Source organism: Phaenicophaeus curvirostris, chromosome 4 (genome assembly GCF_032191515.1).
Source record: "Phaenicophaeus curvirostris isolate KB17595 chromosome 4, BPBGC_Pcur_1.0, whole genome shotgun sequence".
Classification (NCBI taxonomy): Eukaryota; Metazoa; Chordata; class Aves; order Cuculiformes; family Cuculidae; genus Phaenicophaeus; species Phaenicophaeus curvirostris.
In genome coordinates, this window is record NC_091395.1 from 56832413 (window position 1) to 56857748 (window position 25336).

The 25336-nt window shown below is 37.4% G+C and overlaps 1 protein-coding gene across 6 annotated transcripts in view; it reads right to left on the reverse strand.

Moving 5' to 3' along the window:
- Positions 1–25336, reverse strand: part of PCDH7 (protocadherin 7) — a 272207-nt gene that overhangs the window by 200412 nt on the left and 46459 nt on the right. The window contains exon 2 of one of the 6 annotated variants that reach the window (XM_069856198.1): positions 21158–21375. The exons of the other annotated variants lie outside the window; for them this stretch is intronic. Within the exon in view, the coding sequence (XP_069712299.1) occupies positions 21298–21375 (78 nt within the window). The 3' untranslated portion in view covers positions 21158–21297. Of the gene's footprint in view, positions 1–21157; positions 21376–25336 lie in introns of those variants that run through there. 6 annotated transcript variants of the gene reach the window in all.

Here is a 25336-nt window from a genome sequence, read left to right on the forward strand (position 1 = left end):
ATGTTGTCTCCAACAACATTCTCCAAGAGAATGACTTAGACAGCCGTACTCTCCACTGAGTGAAAAACTGGGTGGTTGGCTGAGCCCAGAGTGTTGTGGTGAACAAAGCTAAACCCAGTTGGTGGCTGGCCATAAACGGCATTCCATGTGGTGCAGTGTTGTGGCCTGTCTTGTTTAATACCTTTATCAGTGATCTGGATAAGGGGATTGAGTGTTCCCTCAGTAAGGTTGCAGATAACACTGAGTTGGGCAGGAGTATTGATCTGCCTGAGGGAAGGCAGGCTCGCAGAGGGATCTGGACAGGCTGGATCAATGAGCTGAGGACAACTGTACAAGGTTGAACAAGGCCAAGTGTCAAGTCCTGCACGTGGGTCAAAACAACCCCATGCAATGCTACAGGCTTAGGGAAGGCGTGGCTGGAAAGATGCCTGGCAGAAAAGGATGTGTGGGTACTGGCTGACAGTCAGCTAAACATGAGCCAGAAGTGTGTCCAGGTGGCCCAGAAGGCCAAGAGCATCCTGGCTTGTATCACAAATGGTGTGGCCAGCAGGGGTAGAGAAGTGATCATCCCCCTGTACTCAGTACTGGTGAGGCCATACCTTGACCTTGTTTCAGTTTTGGGCCCCTCAGTTCTAGACAGACATTGAGGTGCTGGGGCATGTCTGGAGAAAGGCAACAAAGCTGGTGAAAGGTGTGGAACACAAGTCTTATGAGGAGCAGCTGAGGGAAACGGGGTTGTTTTGTCTGGAGAAGGGTGAGGGGAGACCTTATCATGGTCTACAACTACCTGAAAGGAAGTTGTAGCAAGGTGGGTGTTAGTCTGTTCTCACAAGCGAGTAGCAATAGGATGAGAGGAAATGAACTCAAGTTGCATCAGAGGAGATTTAGATTGGATATTAGGAAAACATTCTTTACTGAAAGAGTGGTGGAGCACTGAGACAGGCTGTCCAGGGAAGTGGTGGAGTCACCATCCCTGAAGGTGTTAAAAGAACATGTAGATGTGACACATTAGGACATGATTTAGTAGGCATGGTGGTCATGGACTGATGGTTGAACTTTATGATGTTAGAGGTCTTTTCCAATCTCAATGATGCTATAATTCTTGTGCAGGGAGAAATGTTTGGCATCCCAAGAACACTGCAAAGACATACAGAAAATTTCTCACAGAATAGTCTACTTTATTTCAACCCATTCAGTTATTAGTGTTCTACCCTACTATTTTAACAAGGAGTAGAAAGTTGATCACCAGAGAGAAAGGGTTTGGAACTCCAAAGAAATCTAATATATGCATAAACCAATTTCAGATTTTCTCAGCAAAAATAACAGAGGCTATAGACCAAGTAGCTTTCTTCAACAATTATCCATTAGATTAGCTTAGTAAATCAAAGGAAAGAATTCAGGGATCCTAACTGGAATGCACTGACAGAATTTTAAAGTTTTACATGCTAACAGAAAGTAAGATTAAATTTTCAGTGAAGTGTTCTGAACTTTTATTTCTGATAAACCCACCAGTGAAGGCCGTGGGTGTAGTGCACTTGCATTTCAGTAAAGCCTTTGACATTGTTTGTCGCAGTATCGTACTTGAGAAACTGTCTTCCACTGGCCTGGACAGGCACACCCTCTGCTGGGTTAAAAACTGTCTGGATGGCCGGGCCCAAAGAGTCATGGTAAATGAAGCTAAATCCAGTTGGACGACAGTCACAAGCGGTAACCCCCAGGGCTCAGTGCTGGGTCCAGTTCTGTTCAATATCTTTATCACTGACTTGGACGAGGGGATTGAATGTACCCTTAGCAAGTTTGCAGATGACACTAAGCTGGGAGGAAGTGTTGATATGCTTGAGGGTAGGGAGGCTCTGCAAAGGGATCTGAACAGGCTGGATCGATGGGCTGAGTCCAATGGTATGAGGTTTAACAAGGTCAAGGCCAGAGTCCTGCACCTGGAATACTACAATCTCGTAGCAGTGCTACAGGTTTGGGGAAAGGTGACTAGAAAGCTGCCTGGAGAAGAAGGACTTACGGATGTTGGTCAACAGCCGACTGAACATGAGCCAGCAGTGTGCCCAAGTGACCAAGAAGGCCAACAGCATTTTGGCTTACCTCAGAAACGGTGTGGTCAGCAGAACCATGGAAGTGATTCTGCCCCTGTGCTCAGCACTGGTGAGGCCGCACCTTGAATACTGTGTTCAGTTTTGTGCCCTTCACTACAAGAAAGCCATTGAGGTTCTGGAGCGTGTCTAGAGAAGGGCAACAAAGCTGGCAAAGGGGCTGGAGAATAAGTCTTACGAGGAGTGGCTGAAGGGGAACAGACTGCCCAGGGAGATAATTGAGGCAACATCCCTGGGGATACTTAAATGTTGGGTAGATAAAGTGCTGAGGGATATGATTTAGTAGTAGACAGGTATAGTTGGACTTGATGATCTTGCGGGAACGAAAAGGTCTTTTCCAACCTAGGGATTCTATGAAATCTATGAATTATGCTGGTTAAAGTATTTTCATTACTCTACAATAAAACTGACTGCTAAAAGCAGAATTTTTACAGATTTATGTCATTGAGACTGTATGCAAACACAGGATTACTATCACACATATTTTTTTGTCTGCTGATTAACAAGTTTATCAAATGATTGAGGAGACTATGATACAGTGATACTTTCCTTTTGGGATGGAAAAAGCAGAAATCGTGCACATAAATTCTTCTCTTGGTGGTTCAAAATTAAATTACATAAGCTACAAATAGTCCCTGCTGCCTGTCAGAGATTCAGAAAACTTTCTTCTCCACAGTCTTACTCTTTCACACTTGACCATTAAGCTATTTCCCATTCTCTGTACAACCAACAAGGGATATGCCTTTAAAATACTGAATGAGATTAACACTGTCACAAGAAACATATGTGTTATTCACTCTGTAGTAGTGATGTTTTTCTGTATCTGACCAGAGGATAGCGTAAGGAAAGGAGGTATGAACATTCTGGTTCCAAATAGCTATTGCTGTTGGTGTCAGTTCCCATTGAGGCACCAAAATTCCTCTCCTTTCCTCACCCCTTTCTTTCTCACTTCCCTGCTCATTTCTTTCTCCCATACTCTAATTAGTCCAAGGGCACTGGCTGAGACTGGCAGAGCTCAGCTTCAGATGGCTATTTATGCCTGCTTGCCACCTCACTACTGCAGCTTGGGCAGCTGCGGAAATCTGACCCTGGCTGGCCAAAGTGTACAGTGATGCTTTAAAGACAACTATCCCTTACACAGTTCCTCAGTGTTCTTCTGAAGCACCAGAATGGCGAATGGGAAAAAGGCTAATCTGGTATAACTGTGAAAAGAACACATTTAAAGCTCATATCACTCTTAGGTGAGAAATAAATGGCATACCTAGAACAGGTCAAAAGTACAGTTAGTGAGCATCATTTCATGTGGCTGCTGTCTTATTACTCTCCACACAGAGATCTGGTGCACAAAAGAATTAAAATCCAGGTCCATATACCAAATATGTTCATATACTGCCCCTAAGTTCTTCTCCTACAGATTTCAAAAGCCATACTATGCTTAGTCCATAACAGCTGTGCATATTCCTTTCTCCAAAAACGGGTTAACTCCGCAAAGATCAGCATTAACTCCCACACACATTTCTGTTGGCAATCTATCAGGTTGCTAGGGTAGCATGCTGCGCATAAAGGCTGCTCCCTGGCTGTGTACCCTCCCTGCAGCCACACGAAGCCCTAATTATGAGGTATATATACAGAAGACTTTCTGTGGGCTAAGGAGACGCATCAACAAAAACACTACTTCCTTTGCTCCATGAGTTACCGACCCTCTGAAGCATTTAGATGCTAATGAGAATTTTTTTCTTCTGCAAAGTCATCTAAAGACTTTGCAAAAGTCTTTAAGAACACAGAAAATACCTCTTCATTTTTTTTTTTGTTACATACTTTACTTACACAACTTTATTTATTTGTGTACTTATTTATTTTTTTGTCTTTGACTTCTGAGGGGGAGTGGACGGTAGTTTCTGTCTTCCATTCAAGTTCTGTTTCACTTTGTCACTGCTGTACCTATCTGAAATTTTCTTCATCTCCTACTTCCCAAAAACCTCTTTATGTCGTAGAGTCATAGAATGGTTTGGTTCAGAAGGGACCTTAAAGATGATCTATTTCTACCCCACCCACCCACTAGATCACCTATTTCCAACACCCACACCTCCCACTAGATCAGGCTGCTCAAGGCCCCATCCAACCTGGTCTTGAACACTTCCATGGATGGGGCATCCACAACTTCCCTGGGGCAACCTGTTCCAGTGTCTCATGGCCCTCATTGTGAAGAATTTCTTCCTAATGTCTAATCTAAGTCTTCCTCCTTCCAATTTAAAGCCATTCCCCCTCATCCTATCGCTACAAGCCTTTGTAAAAAGTCCCCCCCAGCTTTCTTGTAGGCCCCTTTCAGGTACTGGAAGGCCTCTATAAGGAGTCCCTGGAGCCTTCTCTTCTCCAGGCTGAACAACCCCAACTTTCTCAGCCTGTCCTCATATGGCTCTAATCATCTTTTTAGCCCTCCTCTGGACCCGTTTCAACAGTTCCATGTCCTTCTTATGTTGGGGATTCCAGAATTGGACACAATGCTCCAGGTGGAACCTCACAAGACCAGAGTAGAGCATCAGAACCACCTCCCATGACCTGCTCACCAAACTTCTCTTGATGAAGCCCAGGATATGGTTGGCGTTCTGAGCTGTCAGTGCACATTGCCAGCTCATGTGAGGCTTCTCATCTACAAGCACCCCCAAATCCTTCTCCACAGGGCTGCTCTGAATCACGTCATCCCCCATCTGGTATTGAAACCAGAGTTTGTCCCAAACTAGGTGTAGAAACTTGCATTTGGCCTTGTTGAACCTCATGAGGTGCATACAGGCCCACTTCTCCAGCTTGTCCAGGTCCCTCTGGATTACATCCCGTCCTTCTCATGTCCAGGATTAAGTTATTACAGGTAAGCATAGGGATGATTTAAGCATCAGGATTACCATTATGTGTGTGGTTAAATGCAAAGAAACAGTGGTGGAAGAACTGTCTACTCCTGAATGCCAAGGGCCTGTTACTCCAGAAGGAAAATTATGAAACTGAGATCTTCTGAATAACTACACTAGCACATATAGCTAATTGCTAAATACTTTTAGAGACTATATATACCAACATGGACAACGTTCCACATTTCTTAAATATTCAATTATTCAACCATGCAGCTTTCTAGAATATAAAAGTTGAGAAACAGAATAGAACAGTCCTGGAACTGAGAAAAAATCACAGGTGAATTTCTTGAACAGCAGAGAGGCATAAAGGAATTATTCTTTGATATACAGTATAAATCCTTTCCAAATCCACATAGGTCAAAAAATGCTAGTTGCCATATTTGTTTTATAGCTTAGCATCTTTGTTTGCTTTATACTTAAGACGTCCTCAATGTATATCCTCACAAGCATAGCTAAAGTGGAATGAGAAGGTTAGAAAGATTTATAATGTTGCCAGAGCTGTCGTATCGCCTATGAAAAGTGAATGTTTCATCATAAGAACTATGAAAGTATTCTGCTTACCATTTCTCTCAAAGCATATATTTTTCTTTTTTTTTTTAACCTAAACTGAAAATATAAATGCTTTTGAAACTGAAAGGTAAACTATTAATAACAATTAGAACAGCTGTTTTTTCTCTGTCTTGTGGGCGGAAATCACAGTCATAAAAAAGCATTGACAGAACGAAGTTTGAAACATTTGCAGAATTTGCATCCATGAGCTATTGTTTTCTTACATCTAGTTTACGTAAACTGAACTTTCCTTAGTTCCTCTCCTGTTTTCCTATACTCATATCTAGGTTCATAAAGAGCTTCATCTATTTATGCTTCATACATGATACTGTGTGTAAATTCTTTGTGTTTGCTGGAATTCACTCGAATTCCTCCCTCAAAAGCCATAAAAGACAATAAGATCTAAGCAAAACTTTGAGTCACCATCTGCTACTATGTTTACTTGCCTGACAAACACAGAAACTGTAATATTAATAATGGTATTTTTTAAGTATGTACATTGATCACTGCAGGTTTCTCCTATTTTAGCCAAATATCTACCACATAACAATTATAATGTCTTAAGTATTTGGTTAAGTTTTCCAGTTCTTTCATGAAGAATTTCAGCAGGCAATCTTCACCAAAAAAAAAACAAAACCAACCAACCCTAAACCAGCTCCTTTGGCAAACAACCCAAAATACATAGTAGTTCTTGGAACATCTAGAAGTTTGATAGCCCTTTTGGGGAAACAAGAAAAGGCAATGATTCTGAGGTCATTCTATCTAAAAGACCTAATCAATTTGCTGACAGGGGAACTCCTTAGAGAAGAGGAAAACTCATATTTAGAAGCTGAAGCCCCTATATGACTCAGGGACCAAGGTTAGCTCAGTATTAAAAATATGCACAAACTGAATATTTCCTGACTTGGCAATACCGAGAAGAGACTAGTATTTGTAGCCTCAACAAAGTGAGGACACTCAGTACTTGGAAAGAGACCATTAAGTAGGTTGTAAAACTATACAGACTTTTTCTCTCCAAGCATGTTCCCAGAAAAAAAACCCAGCTTATTTAAAACTTAAGTTTCTATGTTATGATTTTTAATACTAAAATGTAACAATCATGCTACTTAAATATTGTTACTTCTTCACAGCACCCTAAGGGTACAATCAAACTGCCCTCCCACAATGTACAACATCAACAGTGATCAACAGCAGTCAATGAATACTACCATTGTGCTCACTTCAGGACCTCTACTACCTTATGTTTTTAATTTAACCGATATTAAAAACGATGCTACAGAAAAGTCAGTGTCAAGTTTCTAGGGTGACATGTAAAACTCACTTTCTAAATGTGATTTTTGGTTCTTAATTTTTAAGTCTTCATTTTGTTGTGATTTCTCTTATGCCAGGGAGAGGGTCTTTCCAACTTCCCCCCTCAGGCATGGATGTAAATGGAATATTTATGTGAAAAGTTTTGGTTTTTATTTTAGAATCATAGAATCACAGAATAACCAGCTTGGAAGAGACCCACCGGATCATCGAGTCCAACCATTCCTATCAAACACTAAACCATGCCCCTTAGCACCTCGTCCACTCATGCCTTAAACACCTCCAGGGAAGGTGAATCAACCACCTCCCTGGGCAGCCTGTTCCACTGCCCAATGACCCTTTCTGTGAAAAATTTTTTCCTAATGTCCAGCCTAAATCTCCCCTGGCGGAGCTTGAGGCCATTCCCTCTTGTCCTGTCCCCTGTCACTTGGGAGAAGAGGCCAGCACCCTCCTCTCTACAACCTCCTTTCAGGTAGTTATAGAGAGCAATGAGGTCTCCCCTCAGCCTTCTCTTCTCCAGGCTAAACAACCCCAGCTCTCTCAGCCGCTCCTCATAAGGCCTGTTCTCCAGCCCCCTCACCAGCTTTGTTGCTCTTCTCTGGACTCGCTCCAGAGCCTCAACATCCTTCTTGTGGTGAGGGGCCCAGAACTGAACACAGTACTCGAGGAGCGGTCTCACCAGTACCGAGTACAGAGGGAAAATAACCTCCCTGGACCTGCTGGTCACGCCGTTTCTGATACAAGCCAAGATGCCATTGGCCTTCTTGGCCACCTGGGCACACTGCTGGCTCATGTGCAGTCGGCTGTCAACCAACACACCCAGGTCCCTCTCCTCCAGGCAGCTTTCTAGACAGACTTCTCCTAGTCTGTAGCACTGCATAGGGTTGTTGTGCCCCAAATGCAGGACCCGGCACTTGGCCTTGTTAAACCTCATCCCATTGGACTCAGCCCAGTGGTCCAGCTTGTTCAGATCCTTTTGCAGACCCTCCCGACCCTCCAGCAGATCAACTATTCCACCCAGCTTAGTGTCATCTACAAACTTGCTAAGGGTGCACTCAATGCCTTCATCCAGGTCATTGATAAAGACATTGAACAGGGCTGGACCCAGCACTGAGCCCTGGGGAACCCCACTTGTCACTGGCCTCCAGCTAGATTTAACACCATTACCCACCACTCTCTGCACCCGGCCATCCAACCAGTTTTCCACCCAGGAGAGTGTGCGCCTGTCCAGGCCAGAGGCTGACAGTTTCCGAAGCAGAATGCTGTGAGAAACTGTGTCAAAGGCTTTACTGAAGTCCAGGAAGACCACATCCACAGCCTTTCCCTCATCCAGCAGCCGAGTCACTTTGTCATAGAAGGCGATCAGGTCAGTTTGGCAAGACCTGCCTTTTGTGAACCCATGTTGACTGGGCCTGATCACCCAGTTCTATTGCATGTGCTTCATGATAGCACTCAAGATCACCTGTTCCATGACTTTTCCTGGCACTGAGGTCAGGCTAAGCTTTCGGTATACTCCACTTAAGAGCTATTTTGTGCTGGATTGAAGTTGGAGAATTGGAATGTATTTACATAGTGACAAAAATGTTCTCTTTTAGAGAACCATGTGTTGGGCTTTGTTCATTATGTGAATTTTCCTGTACTTATCTTTCTTTGGCCTTACAGTGAGTAGCCCCATTTCAAGATATCAGCTGTCTCATCCATCTTCTTTGTATTCCTATGTTGGAGTGTTTTCTACATATACAAAAGCAAAAATCTGAAATAGAAAACCCCAAAACTGTCTCCATTTGGGGAACATAGTGAATGAAGAAAAATCTCAAGCACAGGAAGAAACTAACAGCTGCTTTTTACATTTTTTTTTCCACAAAACCAAACAGAAGCTATTTCACCCTAGGCATTTTTCTTTTGACATTGTGTAGGATACATATTCTTGTCCATTTATATTCATCAGCCCTAAACGTGGAAACTGTTATTATGCCAGCAAAGAACCAGAGTCGGAATCTAACTCCTGTGGTTCTCTGGTGTATGATAACACGATCTCCATGACTGAAAATTTTCTTGATGTCCTTGTGTGGGGTGAAGATAATATCAGTATGTCTGAGTGAGACTAGCAATATCCATTCAGTTTCCTGCTGGAACACGAGAGAGAATGGATTAAAAGGTTAGAAAGTACCACAGCCCTCAAAGAATGGATGTCTTTTTTTAAATGATTCCTGGGTTATAATAGGAGTTAACATAATATTGTCTACCTCTCCCCAAATTTAGATATAAAACTGTTAAAAACCTTTATCTAGTACTCATCACAGAGTAAACCAGCAGCAACAGCAGAACACATCATTAGAATTAAATGCATTTCCTGCTTGCAGGAGTAGTTCTGTTTTGACTGATATCCACTACGGCTCCAAAAGAGGCCTTTTGGACTATTTTGGGGACTTTCAGTAAGCCATTTTGCTCAACATTCCATAAACTTTGCAACTTGAAGTAAAACAAATTGTGCGTACTTTATGTTTTCTGCCCCTTCTGTTCAGCAAGAAAGCAGGAGCTTCCTAAAAAATTTAAGCATGGACAACTGCTAGGCTTCAAAGTGGGTTTTGGACCACAGAATATTCACATTATCTGAGTCATATGAGAAAATATTACAAAGGTAACACAGCTCTGGAAAGTAAGTTGGAATATTATACCCTCATCCAGTGTGAAGACCACAACTCGAATATCCAGTGTGAACACTGACACAGTCACACAGGAAGTCAGAATGGTAGCACAGGAAGAAAGATGTTTAAAGAGCCTATCTCACATTAATGAAGTCCACTGGACATAGGAGACAAAAAAACCCCTTTCCTACTGACTTCTTATACTAATTCTTCGCAAATGTGACACAAAGCTCAACTTTTCCATACACGTCTCAGATTTTACACTAGCCTGTGTTCCTTGGGTTTGTCATCACTCTCCTATGAGCATTTTGACTGATATGCTTTAAAGGGCTTTACATGTTTCTTCACTGAGGTGGTACAAAAATGAACAGAACATGAAAGTTGAATATTAAATAAATCAAAAGCATAGTTTTACAAACACTTAGAGTGGAAAAGTATTGCATTTACAAAACTGTCAGATTCATTATTCAGTGTATTTACTTTTCTAATACTCACTCCAGACTTTGCAAAGGGAAGACTATCACAAACACAACGCAGGAAGGTAGAACACTGCAAACTGCTTTGTTTTTCCTGCAAGACATTTTGGTCTGGGATAGGCTATGTTACACAGGACTTACATCCTTCATTTCCATAAGGGCAGGTAGCCAGACATGTCAAGTCTATACAAAGCTGTATCCCAGTGAGCCTAAACATGAGGGCTTTAAATTTTCAGCACAAGGATTCCCAGGGAGGAATAATTCCCCATGGAGAAATAGGAAAACAAAGAAAAAACTGCTATCCCAAGAACTTTCTAACCGTCTGTAAAAAAACCACAAACTAAAACCTTAAGTACCGATGTTTTAAGTGTGGATAAACATTTTCCAAGTGAATGACTACATTTCACAATAATAATTAAAATGATAACAAAACATGCAAGAAAATAATGCTAAATATAGTGATAGAAGAAAAAACAGAGATTATGAAGTTTATAGTCACACAGTTCAAAAAGTCCAGCCAAGCAGGGATGAAATTAAGAAACGAGTTCATAAATGTAGAATGAAGAATGACAGGGAAAAGGAATGACTAATAAGAAACAAAGTAAAAAAGAACAGGTTTTAATCAGGAAAAGAATTGTAACAAAATTCCAAATTAAACTTCTGATTCCAATGAGAATTTTTGGACATTATTTAATTCCTATGATTTATGATTTCCTCAGTAGAACTATAGCCTGAGACACTGTGTTTTTTATATTAATAGGCACTGTGGTTTTTATATTAATAGAAAATGATAAATACCACTGCAATCAGTAACACCGACTTTCTCTTTCATCAGCTAGTGGTCTGGTACTGATCAGATGATGAAATCAAGGAGAGAGAATTGCTAAACCAGCCGGAGAAAGCATTTCTAATATGATTTAAAGCAACAGCAACAATAACAACAGAAACATGAGAGCTTTCGCATTTTGTTTTAGTTCATTTCTGTCTGTAAGTGTCATTTCATTTATGCTTATGAAAAATGTGTATAAAATCCTTACCTAATACTCATATTAACCATAACTTCTCCCTTCCAAAAAGGATAAATTAAAGCACTATCCAAATACAGAGGAGAGATAAAGTTTTATTTGTCTTATGTCCTCCCCTGTATTTTTACAACAGGAAACATACATACACAAATCACAAGAAATCCATATTTTTACTCCTTCCCACTCCATTGGTCAAATAGCAAAATAATTAGAATAGGCCAATACATCCCGCTGTTTGTGACTTGAATTGACTGAATGAGAGTGTGACAAGTCTAAAAGACCAGCAAAAAACACACAGAACCTCCCTCATTAGATTTTGCACAACAGTGACTACAGAGAACCATGAATGCACAGTACTAAGAATAATAAAACATCTGTGAATTACATAATGTCACTAAGTACGTTCCAAATGGTATGCATATATTAAACCACAAATACAGGCTGGTACTTACTCAATACAAAATCAGCAACAAAATAATGGTGTTTCTCAAAGGCGATGGAAGTCCATTATGCTATCCAAAACACACATATTACTCTAAGGAAAGTGATGTTATTGTTATATCATAATAAAAAATAGTAACATCAAGAGCCTTTAGTGACAGTAGTGATATCTTTGGGAAATTCATCAACTTTAATGTAACGGTTTAAGTAAATATATTTTCTTCTTGTATGTTCAACTGCCCGGAGTCTACAAAGAACAAAACTAATATGAGGAAGTTCATCTATATATTAAGACTCAATACTTTCACAACACTTGACATTGCCATTGAAATGTACAGTCAACCTACTAACACATATCACCCTCTGACAATCAAAAAGTCCTTCTTTGTATCACTGCAGAGTGCACACAGCTTGATTGGAACCCCCTGTTTTAGAAGTACCACCATCCCACCACCACCCCCTGGTGATAAAGTGCTTTAGAATTTGCATGTTTGCTGTTAGCTTTAATGAATTATGTGCTTCTTTCTCATTGCTGAAGCCAAGCTTCTTTTTAAGCAGCTATAGTAGCCTTTTGATAGTGTAGTCAGAAATGGATCAGTAATTATAATGGGAGGTAAAAAGAATGATTACTCTAATGTGTGTTCTTCTTAATGACTAGTTCAGGACCAAGAACATAGGACTCTTGTTTCAAACACAAGCCTGAGACCCCTAGAGACTTAAATTAACACTACGTTAAAAACAAAAATCACTTATTTTCTGTCCCTATGAAATTACCTACTCTTTCAATTATTAGAAACATATCACTTTATAAAAATACAAAGCATGTGTTATTATTGTGTGTTGATAGATACCATTACATAGAAAAGTCTTTAATAAGGCACACTGTTCATCCTCATCTAGTCATACTTAGCATCAGACAATTTGCCAGTTTACCACACTAAGACCAGATCCAAAACCCACTGAAGTCACTGAAACACTTCTTTTGTATTTTCTTGAGTCAGAAGTAGATATTTTAAAAGATTAATTCTGTTCACCCTTGCACCCCAGCATGCAGCACTCCAAGCTCATGTCACAACTGACCCCTCAAATGTTTTAACCTTCATGGTTAGGAGAGATTTATCCAGTACAAGAAGTGAGGCTACAGGAGTTATGAAATCAGCAGATGGCCTCAGACAAAATGTATTTAAAGGAGATTTTAATTTTTAATGAAAATAATTTGAGATTGGGTATGTAACCAAAACTCAAGTATGTATTTGATCTTATCCCAGAAAAAATTCAAGACAGATCATCCAGGTTACCATATGGACTGTATTTCATTCCTCCTATTAAAAGCAGATTAGAGAAGGGCTAAAGCTACTTATAATATTTGAAGCTTACGAGTATTAATTTGAATAAGATAATAGATGAGGGAAGCATGATTGGCAGCCATTCCAATCATGCTACACGAAGTACAAATCTCTTCAGTAGAATTTCAATGGATTGTAAAACTGAGTATCAAAAGATCTAGTAATAATTTGATATTCCATTTTTTTAATATAGTAATACTTCTTCAGGTTTCATTATTCACTATATTTTCCTGTAGGAAAAAAAAAAACCTTTATTTTCCGCCTTAAAATAAAATCCACTATTGCAAAGATATACCATGAAAATTTGGACGTGTACACTGAAATATGTGCAACATAAAAAAATCTGTTCCTGTGCAAACATCATGAAATGCACACAGTGAGTTAGGAACTTGGTATCAGGTGCCAGCCACTGATGTCCACGTCAGGGGAATAGAATCGCAATTGCCATCCCTTTCCTGGTTATGGCATGTAGGGAAGCAGCCACTACAGCTGTACAGGCCCTGAGAGACAGATGCACAAGTCAGAGAGATGATACAGATGTCCAGACTTTCCCACCTGCTGCCTGGCTGAATTCACACTAGTTATTGCAAGATGTGGATGACCATCTGTACATCTGTCTAGTACTGACACTTAAAGGTCACATTTTTTAAAAAGTTAATCACTGGAGTAAGTTATAGTGATCATTTTTTAAAAAATTCAACCCTATATCCTACATGCAGTATAACAGCTTTTGTAATTCTCTCTTCATGCAATCCAACATGGCCAGAATATCTTCAATTCGACAGAGTCAGTAGCTGGTGCATTAAAAGATTATATTCCAAATAAATTAGACAAAAATGAAATGGTTACACTTTAAGGACAATTCTCTGGTTTTTTTTCATCATCACAGTAATGGGAAAAAAATTAGTATTCTGAAAATGTCAAAGCTGAAATTATTATGCCAGAGCTCAAGATTCTGAATGTTTTTAACTTCAGTCTACAAAAGCACTGCACATGCGTAGATGAAGTGTCCCAAAACTTTGTAAAATTAGGGCATCAATCAGTAAATTCCCATTGACATTCACAAACCATGAACAGTACTTACTTAATCAATTTTTATCATATTCTGCAATGCAAGATGTTTTATACCTATTCAATACACCAGACAGTTTAGGAACAGAAATCTAAGGTGATATTTTTGCTATGTATGTATCCAATACAGCAGATAGTTAAGGCACGGATAGCTAAGATGACTTCTTTTACCCCAAAAAAGCAGGTCAGTGTCATCAGCAAGAATGCAGTGCAAGATCCCAAATTCCCACTTCCCAGTTCTATGTCAAGAACCACGCTATTACAGATTATTAATTTTAAATTAATGTAGTTCACGCTATAAATGCAACCTTTACAGAAACATGTCCTATTGTGTGCATGTATTATATATATGTAGAAATCTAAAAAAGAATATCAACGGAATTCTAGAAAGTTAATAGACTAAATGGCATTTCAAAAATCTTCCATCTTCTTTTAAGCCTTGCTAATGTATCACTTATAGTAATGATTTCTACAAAGCTGAGGTCCTGAGATTACTGTCTGACCTCCCATAGTTTTAGACCCTGGTTTTAGAAGGCTTTTTCTACCTTGGAATGTATTACAATAAGCCACACTTTCAAAGCTACTACAGCAAATTAATATAAAAATCATCCTAACAACATGTATAAAACCAGCATATATTTGTCAAAAGCCATCCTACTGGAAATAACTTCCAGAGTAAAACCAAAATCTGTCTGGTGCTGTTCACTGACAGCTCTAATTTCAGTGAGAATTATTCAAAGCAAAATGTAGAAGGCAGTATTGGAAGTACTCCACAATCCAAGACAAAATGAAATTATTTTATATTTAGAAACTAAATTTGCTTTAAAAATTATAGAATCATAGACTCGTTAGGGTTCAAAGGGATCTTGAAGATCATCTAGTTCCAACCCTCCTGCTGTGGTCAGGGACACCTCCCACTAGATCAGGCTGCCCAAGGGCCCATCCAGCCTGGCCTTGAACACCTCCAGGGATGGGGCAGTCACAGCTTCCCTGGGCAAATGAGAGATTAAAATGTAAAATACATTGCATTAGTACCGCAGGTATGTTTTCACTATTTTATTATTTCAATATTAACACCAGAAACCGACACCATCAATATTAGAAAAATAAAGGAAAACTAGATACTGCTCCAAGTGAACTGAACTGAACTCAACAGGTAATCAGCAATTATCAACTCCTGATCACTGCAAGATGCTCGGACCAACTTCACACACTTTTAAGCATCTGAAATGCATGGTAAGCATGGCATGACGTCACAAAATGACATGAATCTTACAGACACATATAACTACATTATTTGCAATCTCCTTTCATTATCCTCTCTAGACTATAAGCTCTTCATCATGCATAAGAAACACCTAACTAATTGCACCAGGAAATCTATCCCTTTTATTCCTCAATGCTGCCTATAGCCGCTTCTTTCAGACTCCCTGGAGCTTTAATTCACAACTTTCTAATGCCCTCCACAGGGACCATTTCAAAATGAGGGATGGAAGCAGGATGAAGGTGTACAAGAAAAACACCAGGTCTCCCACAGCTTGTCTGTTTTTCTCTTTATAATGTAGGCTACTCAGGACAAAGCTTATGCATAGCTGTGTCACTGCCAGCACTGAGTATATAATCAATGGTTTCACAATACTATTGAATGACTTAATTTGATACCATGTTTTTTTTTCAATTTGTTGAAAGCCTTTACCCACTAATAATGTTATAAATTCACACTTCCCAGTTATTAAATGCTCAAATAAAAACAAATATGCAATTTTTGAAACCAATATAAAATAATGTTTAATTTGCTTCGCTAATGTGATATTTTAGAAAAAAAAAGAGATACACTACAAAATGGTGGGTTTTTTTAGTTAAATGCATCATGGTAAAATCTAAAGTATTCTTTGATGAAAGTGCACTGAAGTATATATACAGAACTGTCCCATATACATAATGATGAAAATTAATATCTGTTTCAAACAATTTGGCCAGGAGGCAGCTTACACACGTCAAGTAAAAAAGGATTTGTTCTTAAAAAAACAGTTCTCCCAACTTTAGTGAAACAGAGGACATCAAAGTATTTCTACAAGATCATATTACTCTTTACAGACATTTCTATGGATCTCATCACCCGATAAACAGTCCACAAAACAAAATGGATCAAATTATTTTCACTGATTGAGATAATGAAAATGTACTCTCTATTTTCACAAGTGTAGAACCAAAGAAGTGGATACTGGTGCACACCTGAGAATGAAGACTGAATCTCTTGGTTTCTAGCCCTGCAATAGCTAGTACAAATCTAGCTTTTTTTCCCTTTGAAATGGCTTTGAAATGGCTTTGTGAGGTTGGTAAAGTCAAATACATGAACTAACTTCTATGACTAGATGTTTATTAATGCAAACCAACTGAGATGAAACATTTCTATTTAGACACGTTCCATGTTAACTGATGTTAAGCTTAATGTAGAAATATTTTGAGCTCGAATACATTTAAAGTTCCTCTGAGATCAAGTGTCTCTGTTGTCTCAGGGAGAGAGACATCCAAAAGGGTTTCATCCTAAATATCAGAAAACCAACTCAGACTAACATGAATGGGTGCCCAGAGATGCCTACTTCTCACAATAAAATCTCTCAGCTGTGGAACTACACAGCTAGGTTAGATGAGACACCGATCTTTACCATAATCATAATCCACGTGTTAAAATCATGCAAGTGCAACTGCTAACATGCTAATTCCCTTCTTAAAAGTGGGAGCTCAGACTGGGACAATTCAGACTAGATTTATCTTTACTTCCAGTATACTTTTTTCCATTCTCACAATACAGGAGAAATAACAGAAGCAAATCAACATTCTTCTAGCAGTAAAAATTAAAAGCAGATGGGCATTTATGATGTGGACTCATGCCAAACAGTCCTCTGAGGTGTTCTACTCTATATACTACTCTTGAGCTCATTTTTGCTAAAATAAATTTGCTCTGAACAATATTTAAGAAGTGATACTTTTTTCCCAGAGACAACTGTTTGTGTACAGTTTCACAGTTTTAAGAAAGGTTCTGTTGTGTCAAAATCCAGTTTAAAGTCCCGCTAATTTCCTGAATAGGAGCTCTGCAAAATATATCATGAACAGATAATTAAGCCTGATAAGCATAATTAGGTTTACTGAAATCCTTCAGAACACTTTTCTCCATCATATTTCTCAGAGATAGTATATAAATATAGTATTAATATATATAAATAATAGAAATCTTTTGGAAACCAGCTTGGTTGGTGCTTGCTACTCAAAATTATGTTACTGGGATAAACTGATGCTCTTTAAATGTGGAAAAATAATCTGATTTGGAAGAAAAATAATTTAAAACTAGATTTGAAAACATTAACGCCTTTCTTGAATTCCACCACTCAAGATTACTGAGGACTCTGCTATAACTTCTAGAGGACATAATGGACTTTTTTTACCCATTAGCATCATAACTCCCTTAGAAAGGGTAACAAACTGCTTTCCTGTGATAGATAGCTCTGATGCCATTTCTAAGAACTAAAGATCAAAGGAAAACTTGCTGCTGAAATAGTAATCTACCAGGGTACAATAAAGAATAGTAATTTCATTGTGGTTTCGTGACATTTTCAGATATATTCTAACTAAAACAAATAGCTTAATTTTAAACAACAGAACTGTGTAGGCATGCTTATGGTGTTAGAAAGGATTATTTGAGGCATTCATCACATATTACACTACTAATGTAGATTCTTGTAGAATTTTGAGAACAGTATAGAAGTTGGAACAGCGTTTCCCATAATTATTTTTTTCCTTAAAAGTAATGTCAAAAGTCAAATATAACACCTGCAAGCACAACAGGTTAATTTTTTCCCCAGTGCAGAGGGAGATAATCTTGAATTTGCAAGTACACATAATAAATATACATTGGAAATTTAATAGTAGCCATTGCATTTGAGAGTACAAAATTATCTTTTACTAGCTCAGCAAAATTCAGTCAACCTCATGGCTCTCAAATGAGTAATGTGTTAAAGTACAGATTATCACAGCAGTCTTCTTAAATGGTGAGTGAGTAAATCCAAGCCTTTATGCTTACAGGTCTCAATGGAGCTTGCAGGAACAGTAGGAACAGAGATTTTTAATAAGTCTGAGAAATCTCAAGTGAATATTTTAAACTGTTTAATGAACCTCTGCAAACCTGAGACTAAAATTTAGTCTAGGTGGCAGAAGTTTGCTTAATTCAATCCTTTAGTTGTGGTTTGAAGGATAGGACCTTCAAGGAGAAGACCATATCTACTTCTCCATCTATATTTAAATTTGTGATTGGCATCAGTAAGAATACCTCTACAAATTGTGACATTACACAGTCCCCAGAAGTACAACCATTAAGAGAGGCCTTGTGCCACAAAGCTCCATTTCCCACTAGCTGCCACTTCCTATAATATTCCTACTAATATTATATCTAACTTGTTGTTTAACTACTTAAAGTAATTGCATATCACAACTTCCCTGACAGTGTGTTACTGACATACCTTGTTCTTTATTGTTCTTGTATAAAGGCATGAAAATAAAAGTTACACTAAAAGAAAAGTTGTCTTTACTCACACGAGCAGTCTCACTGGGTTTAGTTGGAATGTTCATATAAGACAAGTCAGCTTTGGCTTTAAAAGCTCTAACTTAAGCTCATAAAAGGTATAAAAATGAGAGGCATATGCATGGTTTTTTTCACTCATCCATGCAGGACAATAGCAAACAGAAAGTAGACTGTCACTCGTCACAAGTAGGCTCTCACTCCCTCATTCTGACAGGAAAAAAAGACATTGCCCAACAATGAAGGAGCTGTAGGGGGCAAGGAGAAATGAAATAGTTGAAAAAAGCTGTATCACCACTTGTAATTCTGAAACTCCCACTGGCTTGCAAGTTGATGTCACACAAGAAAAAAAATCCTTCATTTGGTCTCCCACTGTTTTGCTGACCTTTCCCCATTGGTGGTGTAGCAGGAGGCAATATAAAAGTGCTTTTATTCCATACAAATCGCTTGGCTGCTAAACTCTGTGAAATCTGAAAATTACAGTAGCTGCACAATCTTTTTCAAGGGTCCTCTCTTAGTAATTGCTTCTGACCAGAAAATTAAATATAGAAGAATGAAATTGCAATGAACACAGAAGACACTATTTTTATTTCATTCTGGTTGCAGAATAATTTTATTGAAATACAGAGTTGATCTATCAGAGGTAATAATCAGACCAGAGATCCTTAACATTTCTCTTTACACTTTATAAGTTAAACTTTTTCTTTCTCCTCACTGAGATAATGTCTATATTCTGAGAAAATCACAAATATATTTGTATACTTAATGTGTTTAATTCTGTAATACGTTACACATAAAATATTTTTGTCACTTTTCCTCATCTTTAGGTAAGCTTTGCAACTCATGAAACATGGTCAATGGATTAGCGGCATTTCACATGCCATTTTTGACCATCTATTGACATAAAGAGCTAGAAAGTGCAAAAGAGACAATTTGTATGCAGATTTTTTGACAAGGCTGTTGGTACCAGTTTTTATAGGTTCTGTGATATTCCTAAACAATACATCTCAACTGAGAACAGTGACTTTCTTGATCTCTTTTGCATCTTTTTCCTTCTCATTCTTAACCTTAATTTCATTTCTCTTTCTATTGTATTAATTCCCATGGGTTTCTTTTATGCAGAATTAGTAAATGGCTCAGTGTGTTCTCCTTTCAATGAGTTCCAGGCTAGCAATCAAGGTTAAATAAACAAAGTACATGCAGAAAACCCAAATCAATTAAAAAAATGAAAGAATTGATTTTTTTATTTTAATTTTGCTCATTGATTTTGTTCGCAGAAAACAAAATCAATATAGCACTATACAGTCTTTGAAGTCTGATAATATATCTCAGTATTATAAAGAGGTCAAAGCCCCTACTGTATCATAAATTACTCCACTTGGAACTAATTATTACAAGTGGAAAAAAGTGGCAGACTACCAGTTTTGAAGGGATAAACACAAAGGATGAACTAATTTGGACATTAATGCCTAACAGTCAGGAAAGAAAAAGTGGTTTTCAGCATTGTTGTTCATACAGTTGAAAAGCCATATTATGACGGAAGGCAAGTTATGATATATAATTTAGTTATAAATAGTATATAGTTTCCTCACACAGTTATACTAGCTTTACATCAGAAACTTGAATGGGCTGAAGTTATGCTTTGTTAACCATTCAGTGATTCTGTGATTCATAAGAAAAACTATAAACACCTAAAACACCCTCTTTTTTTGTTCCTTATGATGAAGGATATGAATTAATAAATTATTTACGAGAAAATATTCAGCCTTTCTTTTCTTTAAATTATACGCTGATACACTATATAGTGTAATATCCAAATATCTATATAAAATAAATATAAAAATTGGAATATGTATATAGAAAATTGGAGTTGGCTATTCTTTGCCTTTATATGATGTATATAGCTTAACAGTAACTGCAGAATCAGAGGTTTCCCCTACATGTGGTTTTCATATTCACAGTTGTACAATCCTTGGCACAGTTATTCTAGTCTAGAGTGCTCTAGTCAAGTGAATTAACTTGAGTTTAAGAACCAAATTGTATGTGTATACATGAGTGACTCTTGATTTCCTTACTTGCTGGTGGAGTCACTTAGCATGGTTTGGTTTCTTCTCTATACTACCTGCATTTCCTTGTAGAGTCATTTTTCCTCAGCAAAACCTGAAGGACCCAAGATTGGTTCCACTAATTCCACTCCCCTACTCTGTCTCATGTGCCCAGGCAGCACACAGATTTTCAAATGCTAAGACTATTCCTGAATTTCCAAAAATTCAGTCCTCAGGTATAAATTTTTTACTTTGTTTATCTAGTACATCATCAGGGCACTTCATTTTTTCAGCAAACCACAAATACTTACTTGATTCAAACACTGAAAATTCAATCTTGTTCACGCTCATCTCCTAGTTACTAATTGAAGCAATCATCTAATCAAATTTCAGTCTTTTCAAAGATGGAACAAAGAAGAAAACGGTGAGGTTTTCATCCTACTCATACTCCTAAATTAGATGGTATTTGATCCTGTTCCTCCACTTCTAATAATGTCTGCCTACCAAACCCTTCTCACACAATGTTTGTTTTTCTGGTTTTTCTTAAGTCTGCTTTTACTATCTCCCCAAATGCATCCAATATGTCACCTGAATCTCTTGTTCTCAGGGTCCTTTAAAATAACTTAACATATATTTTCATTTTCCCTCTTTTTTTAAAAAAATAGCTTTGCTTTCAAGGTCCACTTAGTTCTGCAGTAACCCTGCCTGTTGGGAATCAATTTCTTAGCATGAGATTAAGGAGAGTTCCTGTATCTTGTGATCCAACGTCCCTTAGAGTTGGAGTTTCCTTTTATAAATAATTCACTTACGAGCATATATATTCATTTTATATGATTCCTCAATGTGGCCAGGGTGCTGTGTAGTCTGCACTGTATCCACCTACAAAAAATACAAAAATATATGTCTGCTTACCAGGATGTGAGTAGAGTTTGTCTAATCTAATCTTGTATCGTGGATCTTATAAGTGAGTAAAAAGATTCCTCTTCTTTCCCTAAGGTCCAAATATACTCAGTAAAATAATTATTTGGCAGTGAAAACAGAATAGTTACGTATTGTTTGAGAAAAAGAAGGAATTAAATGAAGAATGTCCAGGAACAGTACGGTTTTAAATCATAAAGAACTTTTAGTGACAGAGATGTCCTTCTGCTTCTTAGTTATAGTTATAGCAGACAGAGTAAAAAAATAATATAAATTTTTCAGATGTGACAACCATAACTTTTCTCCATAAAGTGATGGGTTAAATAGTGTAGTAAGTCGCTAATAGTTGAATAGTTGAAAGAATCAGAGTAGGGATTTTATAAAAACCAAACAGGAACCTCTTCTTCCCTCTCATCCACCTCACATTCCACCAAAAGGAGTGATTGAGCCAGATTTAGAAGGCAACATACAATGGCAATTCTGAAAACGTCTAAGTTACTCAAAATGCCAGGTATCAACTATGATCCTACAAGATGGACGTAAAGAAAATGGAAAATTAGGGGAAAATGTGTTTCCTTTGAATAACTTTGATCAATAAATTTATCAAGGAAAAGAGACACTAAAGAGACAGGTGCGTCTACTGATAAACAGTGCAGGTTTCTGTCCAATATATTCTTCAAAACATATCTTAAAATATCACTCAGAAACGGGTCATCTTCATAAAAACATTAATCTATTATGTGTCAGCTACATAACATGTTTGGCTGGCATTCGCCAGACAGTCTTTTCATCTTTTCCAATAATTTTGTACTATTAATAATTTATATTTTGTACTATTAATAATTTATATTATTATATTATCACTTATAAGACCATATTATCCAATATTTTAATAAATCACTTCTTCTAATCTATTATACACATGCAAAGTTAAAACTTAGCAATGTCAAGCATCTCTACAAAGCAGCTTTTACTCTATGAACATAATCCATAAAAGACTCCCAAATGTCCTCAAATAAGCAACGTCTGTTTCTCAATCTTAATATGATCTTCTTACAGGAAACCATCTGGGACAAGCAAGCAAAACATTCTGCTTTGGTTGCAGAAGAAATATATTTATGCTTCAGTAAAACTCTTCATCATCATCAATCCAATTATAAGCAAACCTCTTTGTTCAGTTTCCACTGTCTTAGCTTGACTAAATGGCAAAACCACTACACTGGGCAAAAAAGTTCTATAGGTGATGAATCTATCTACGTATCTATCTATCTTAATCAATCTATCTCTGTATCTATCATTTAAGTGCAATGAGTACCTCAAAGCTGCTAAGTTTAACAGCTATTCAAATTTATATTAAAAAAATAATAATTACTAACTTTTAGGAGAATGCATTCACTGGAATAGCAGATTTGTCCTGTATGCAATCAATGGGGATCTGCAAACATGTATTTTAAATAACTTTATACAACATACAAACATAACTTTGAGTATTTGGTGAACTTCTAAGATAATTCTGAGGTCAAAAAGGTTTACAAAGGTGACAGATATTTTCTGTAATTAAAGCTCTCTTCTATGACAGATACACTATTTTTTCAATTAACAAAACATATCATAAAACTATTTTTTTTCTAAAAGAAAATCTAAAAGAAACAAAACTAAATACCTGACGTACTAGACAAAGTGTTGAACCTTTTATCAAATATATTTGACTGATTGATGTGTATATAACTAAAAATTTGAGACACTACAAGTTTCTGCAACATTCAATGTATCTTAAATGGAACTTTAAGGCACAACATGCTCATTTTTGCCCAGAACAGCAAATGCTGAATAAATATGTATCTCCATAGATTTACTGTTACATTTCACAAGACTATTCTAACCTACTTGTAAACTTCTTCTAGACACACAACTTCATTTTCAGTTTGTGACAAAGATCAAAACAGGATATGGGGGGACTACAGGAAGTGTACTGAATATATTTCCTTAGAATATAAATGGTGAATAAGGAATCCTAATTCTCATATTCTTAAAAAAAGAAAAAAAAAGCAAATTGAAACTGATGGAAAGTTTGTCTGAATAAGAGTGAGGACTGATCACAAAGAGATGCACAGATTTGTCATTAGAATGTCTGAAATACATATAGTCTAATACAAGAAAAGCTATTACTGATCCTGGTGATATAAGTTTAACAGAGAAAAAAGTTAAATAAATCAACTTAAAAGGGTAACAAGCACTGTAATAATAAAAATGTTGCATATTTAACACTATTTACTACAATGTCTTGCAATTCCTGAGGCACAGACCTGTCTTCATTGCAATTTGATATAATGATATTATTGTACTATTTTCAATACATCTGCATTGGCTTATTTCAGGTAAAGAGTATCAGAAATACAACTTGTTAATGTTTTTTCGAAGGCATGAAGTGGAATAACATAGGAGTAGTCTACCCAAAAAGTCTCAATAATGCAAACTTCTATATGGTTTGCATTCTACTTCCATAATACATTTATTAAAATTCTGTCACCTTACCCTACTGAACTAATGCATCAAGAAGCACTGTAACAATAAGAGAGTTAGCCATTTAAGTTATTTATTACAATCTTAAACTATTTACACTATGGATTTCCTTGAAAACTGAGTAACACTGCCATGTCAAGGAAAAAAAAAAAAAAAGGCTCACAAAAAAACAGCAGAATAAGTATTGGTACCCTTAAATGTCTCTGATGCTATAAACCTCACACTGAGAGGTTTGTGCTGCTCTTTAAACAGCTTATGGAACATAACCTGATATTGGTTTAGATAATGCTACTAGTAGTTTAATCTACTGTTAAGAAACCAATGCGTGAAAAGCTTGGTCCACGTTTTCTTCTTGTTTCCCTTCTTTTTTCCTTTTCTTAGGAGCACAAGAACATATTAGAAGGAAAATACCTGTATAATTCATTTTCTAAACAGATGGAGCTCCATTTCAAAACTAGTAAGATATTTTTGCATCATCTCATACCTCCTGAAGGCTGACAACTTTTCTTCAATTTCTAGACTAAACAAATAGTGGTAGATTAATTGGTATTATATCAACATTGGTCTTCAATACTTTTTGCTTGTATTTATTCCCAATATATTTATGAAGAGCAATTATATCTCCCCTCACCGCTTACTTCTTAAGGCTCTGAGGGACACGTAGCAGTGGCGTAAAACCAGACGGCAGGAATAGTTACCACCCTCATCCATCTGCTCCACCCTTCTGATGGGCATTAAAGTTTGAGGGGAGGGTTATATGATATGCCTATGAATGAGCTCATGTACTATTGCAGTCTTCAGCTGCATGTATTAAAGTAAAAGAATTCCCATTTTGGTTTGCCGTAGCATACTAGGCAGTGGTTCACAAAGTGATTCAAAGGAGGTTCAAGTATTCATGACTTCAGGGTAGTAACAGATTCTGCTGGTCAATTTTAGCATGCCACAGCATGTCTCTCAGAGCCTTAAGTCTAAATGAGCAAAGCCTTTTTAGTCATCTCTTGCACAGCTTACTCTATATTCCATGGTTATTAAAGAGGTCTTTCTGAATCTCTAAAAAGCCTAATTCCTCCGGAAAATGGAAGTATTATGAATGACTCCTCAAATGACATGAATATGTCCGTTTCTCTCACACCAGCACGCAACTTGATGCAGCCTTATGTTGCAGAAACAAATTTGCCTGTGTCACACTGGTACTCATAGTAACTCTAATTCATTAAATTCTCCTCTTTTTCTACTGCTTCCATCTTGATTTCCTAACTGATTTTACAACTTATTTTGTTCTTGCTGTTGTATTTTGAGTTGTTAAGTTTTATTTTAATTGCTACAGTCCAAAACAACTCCTAGTCCTTCATCTGGTAGTCTAATCCACACCCAAACCCATGATGTTTATCATATTTGC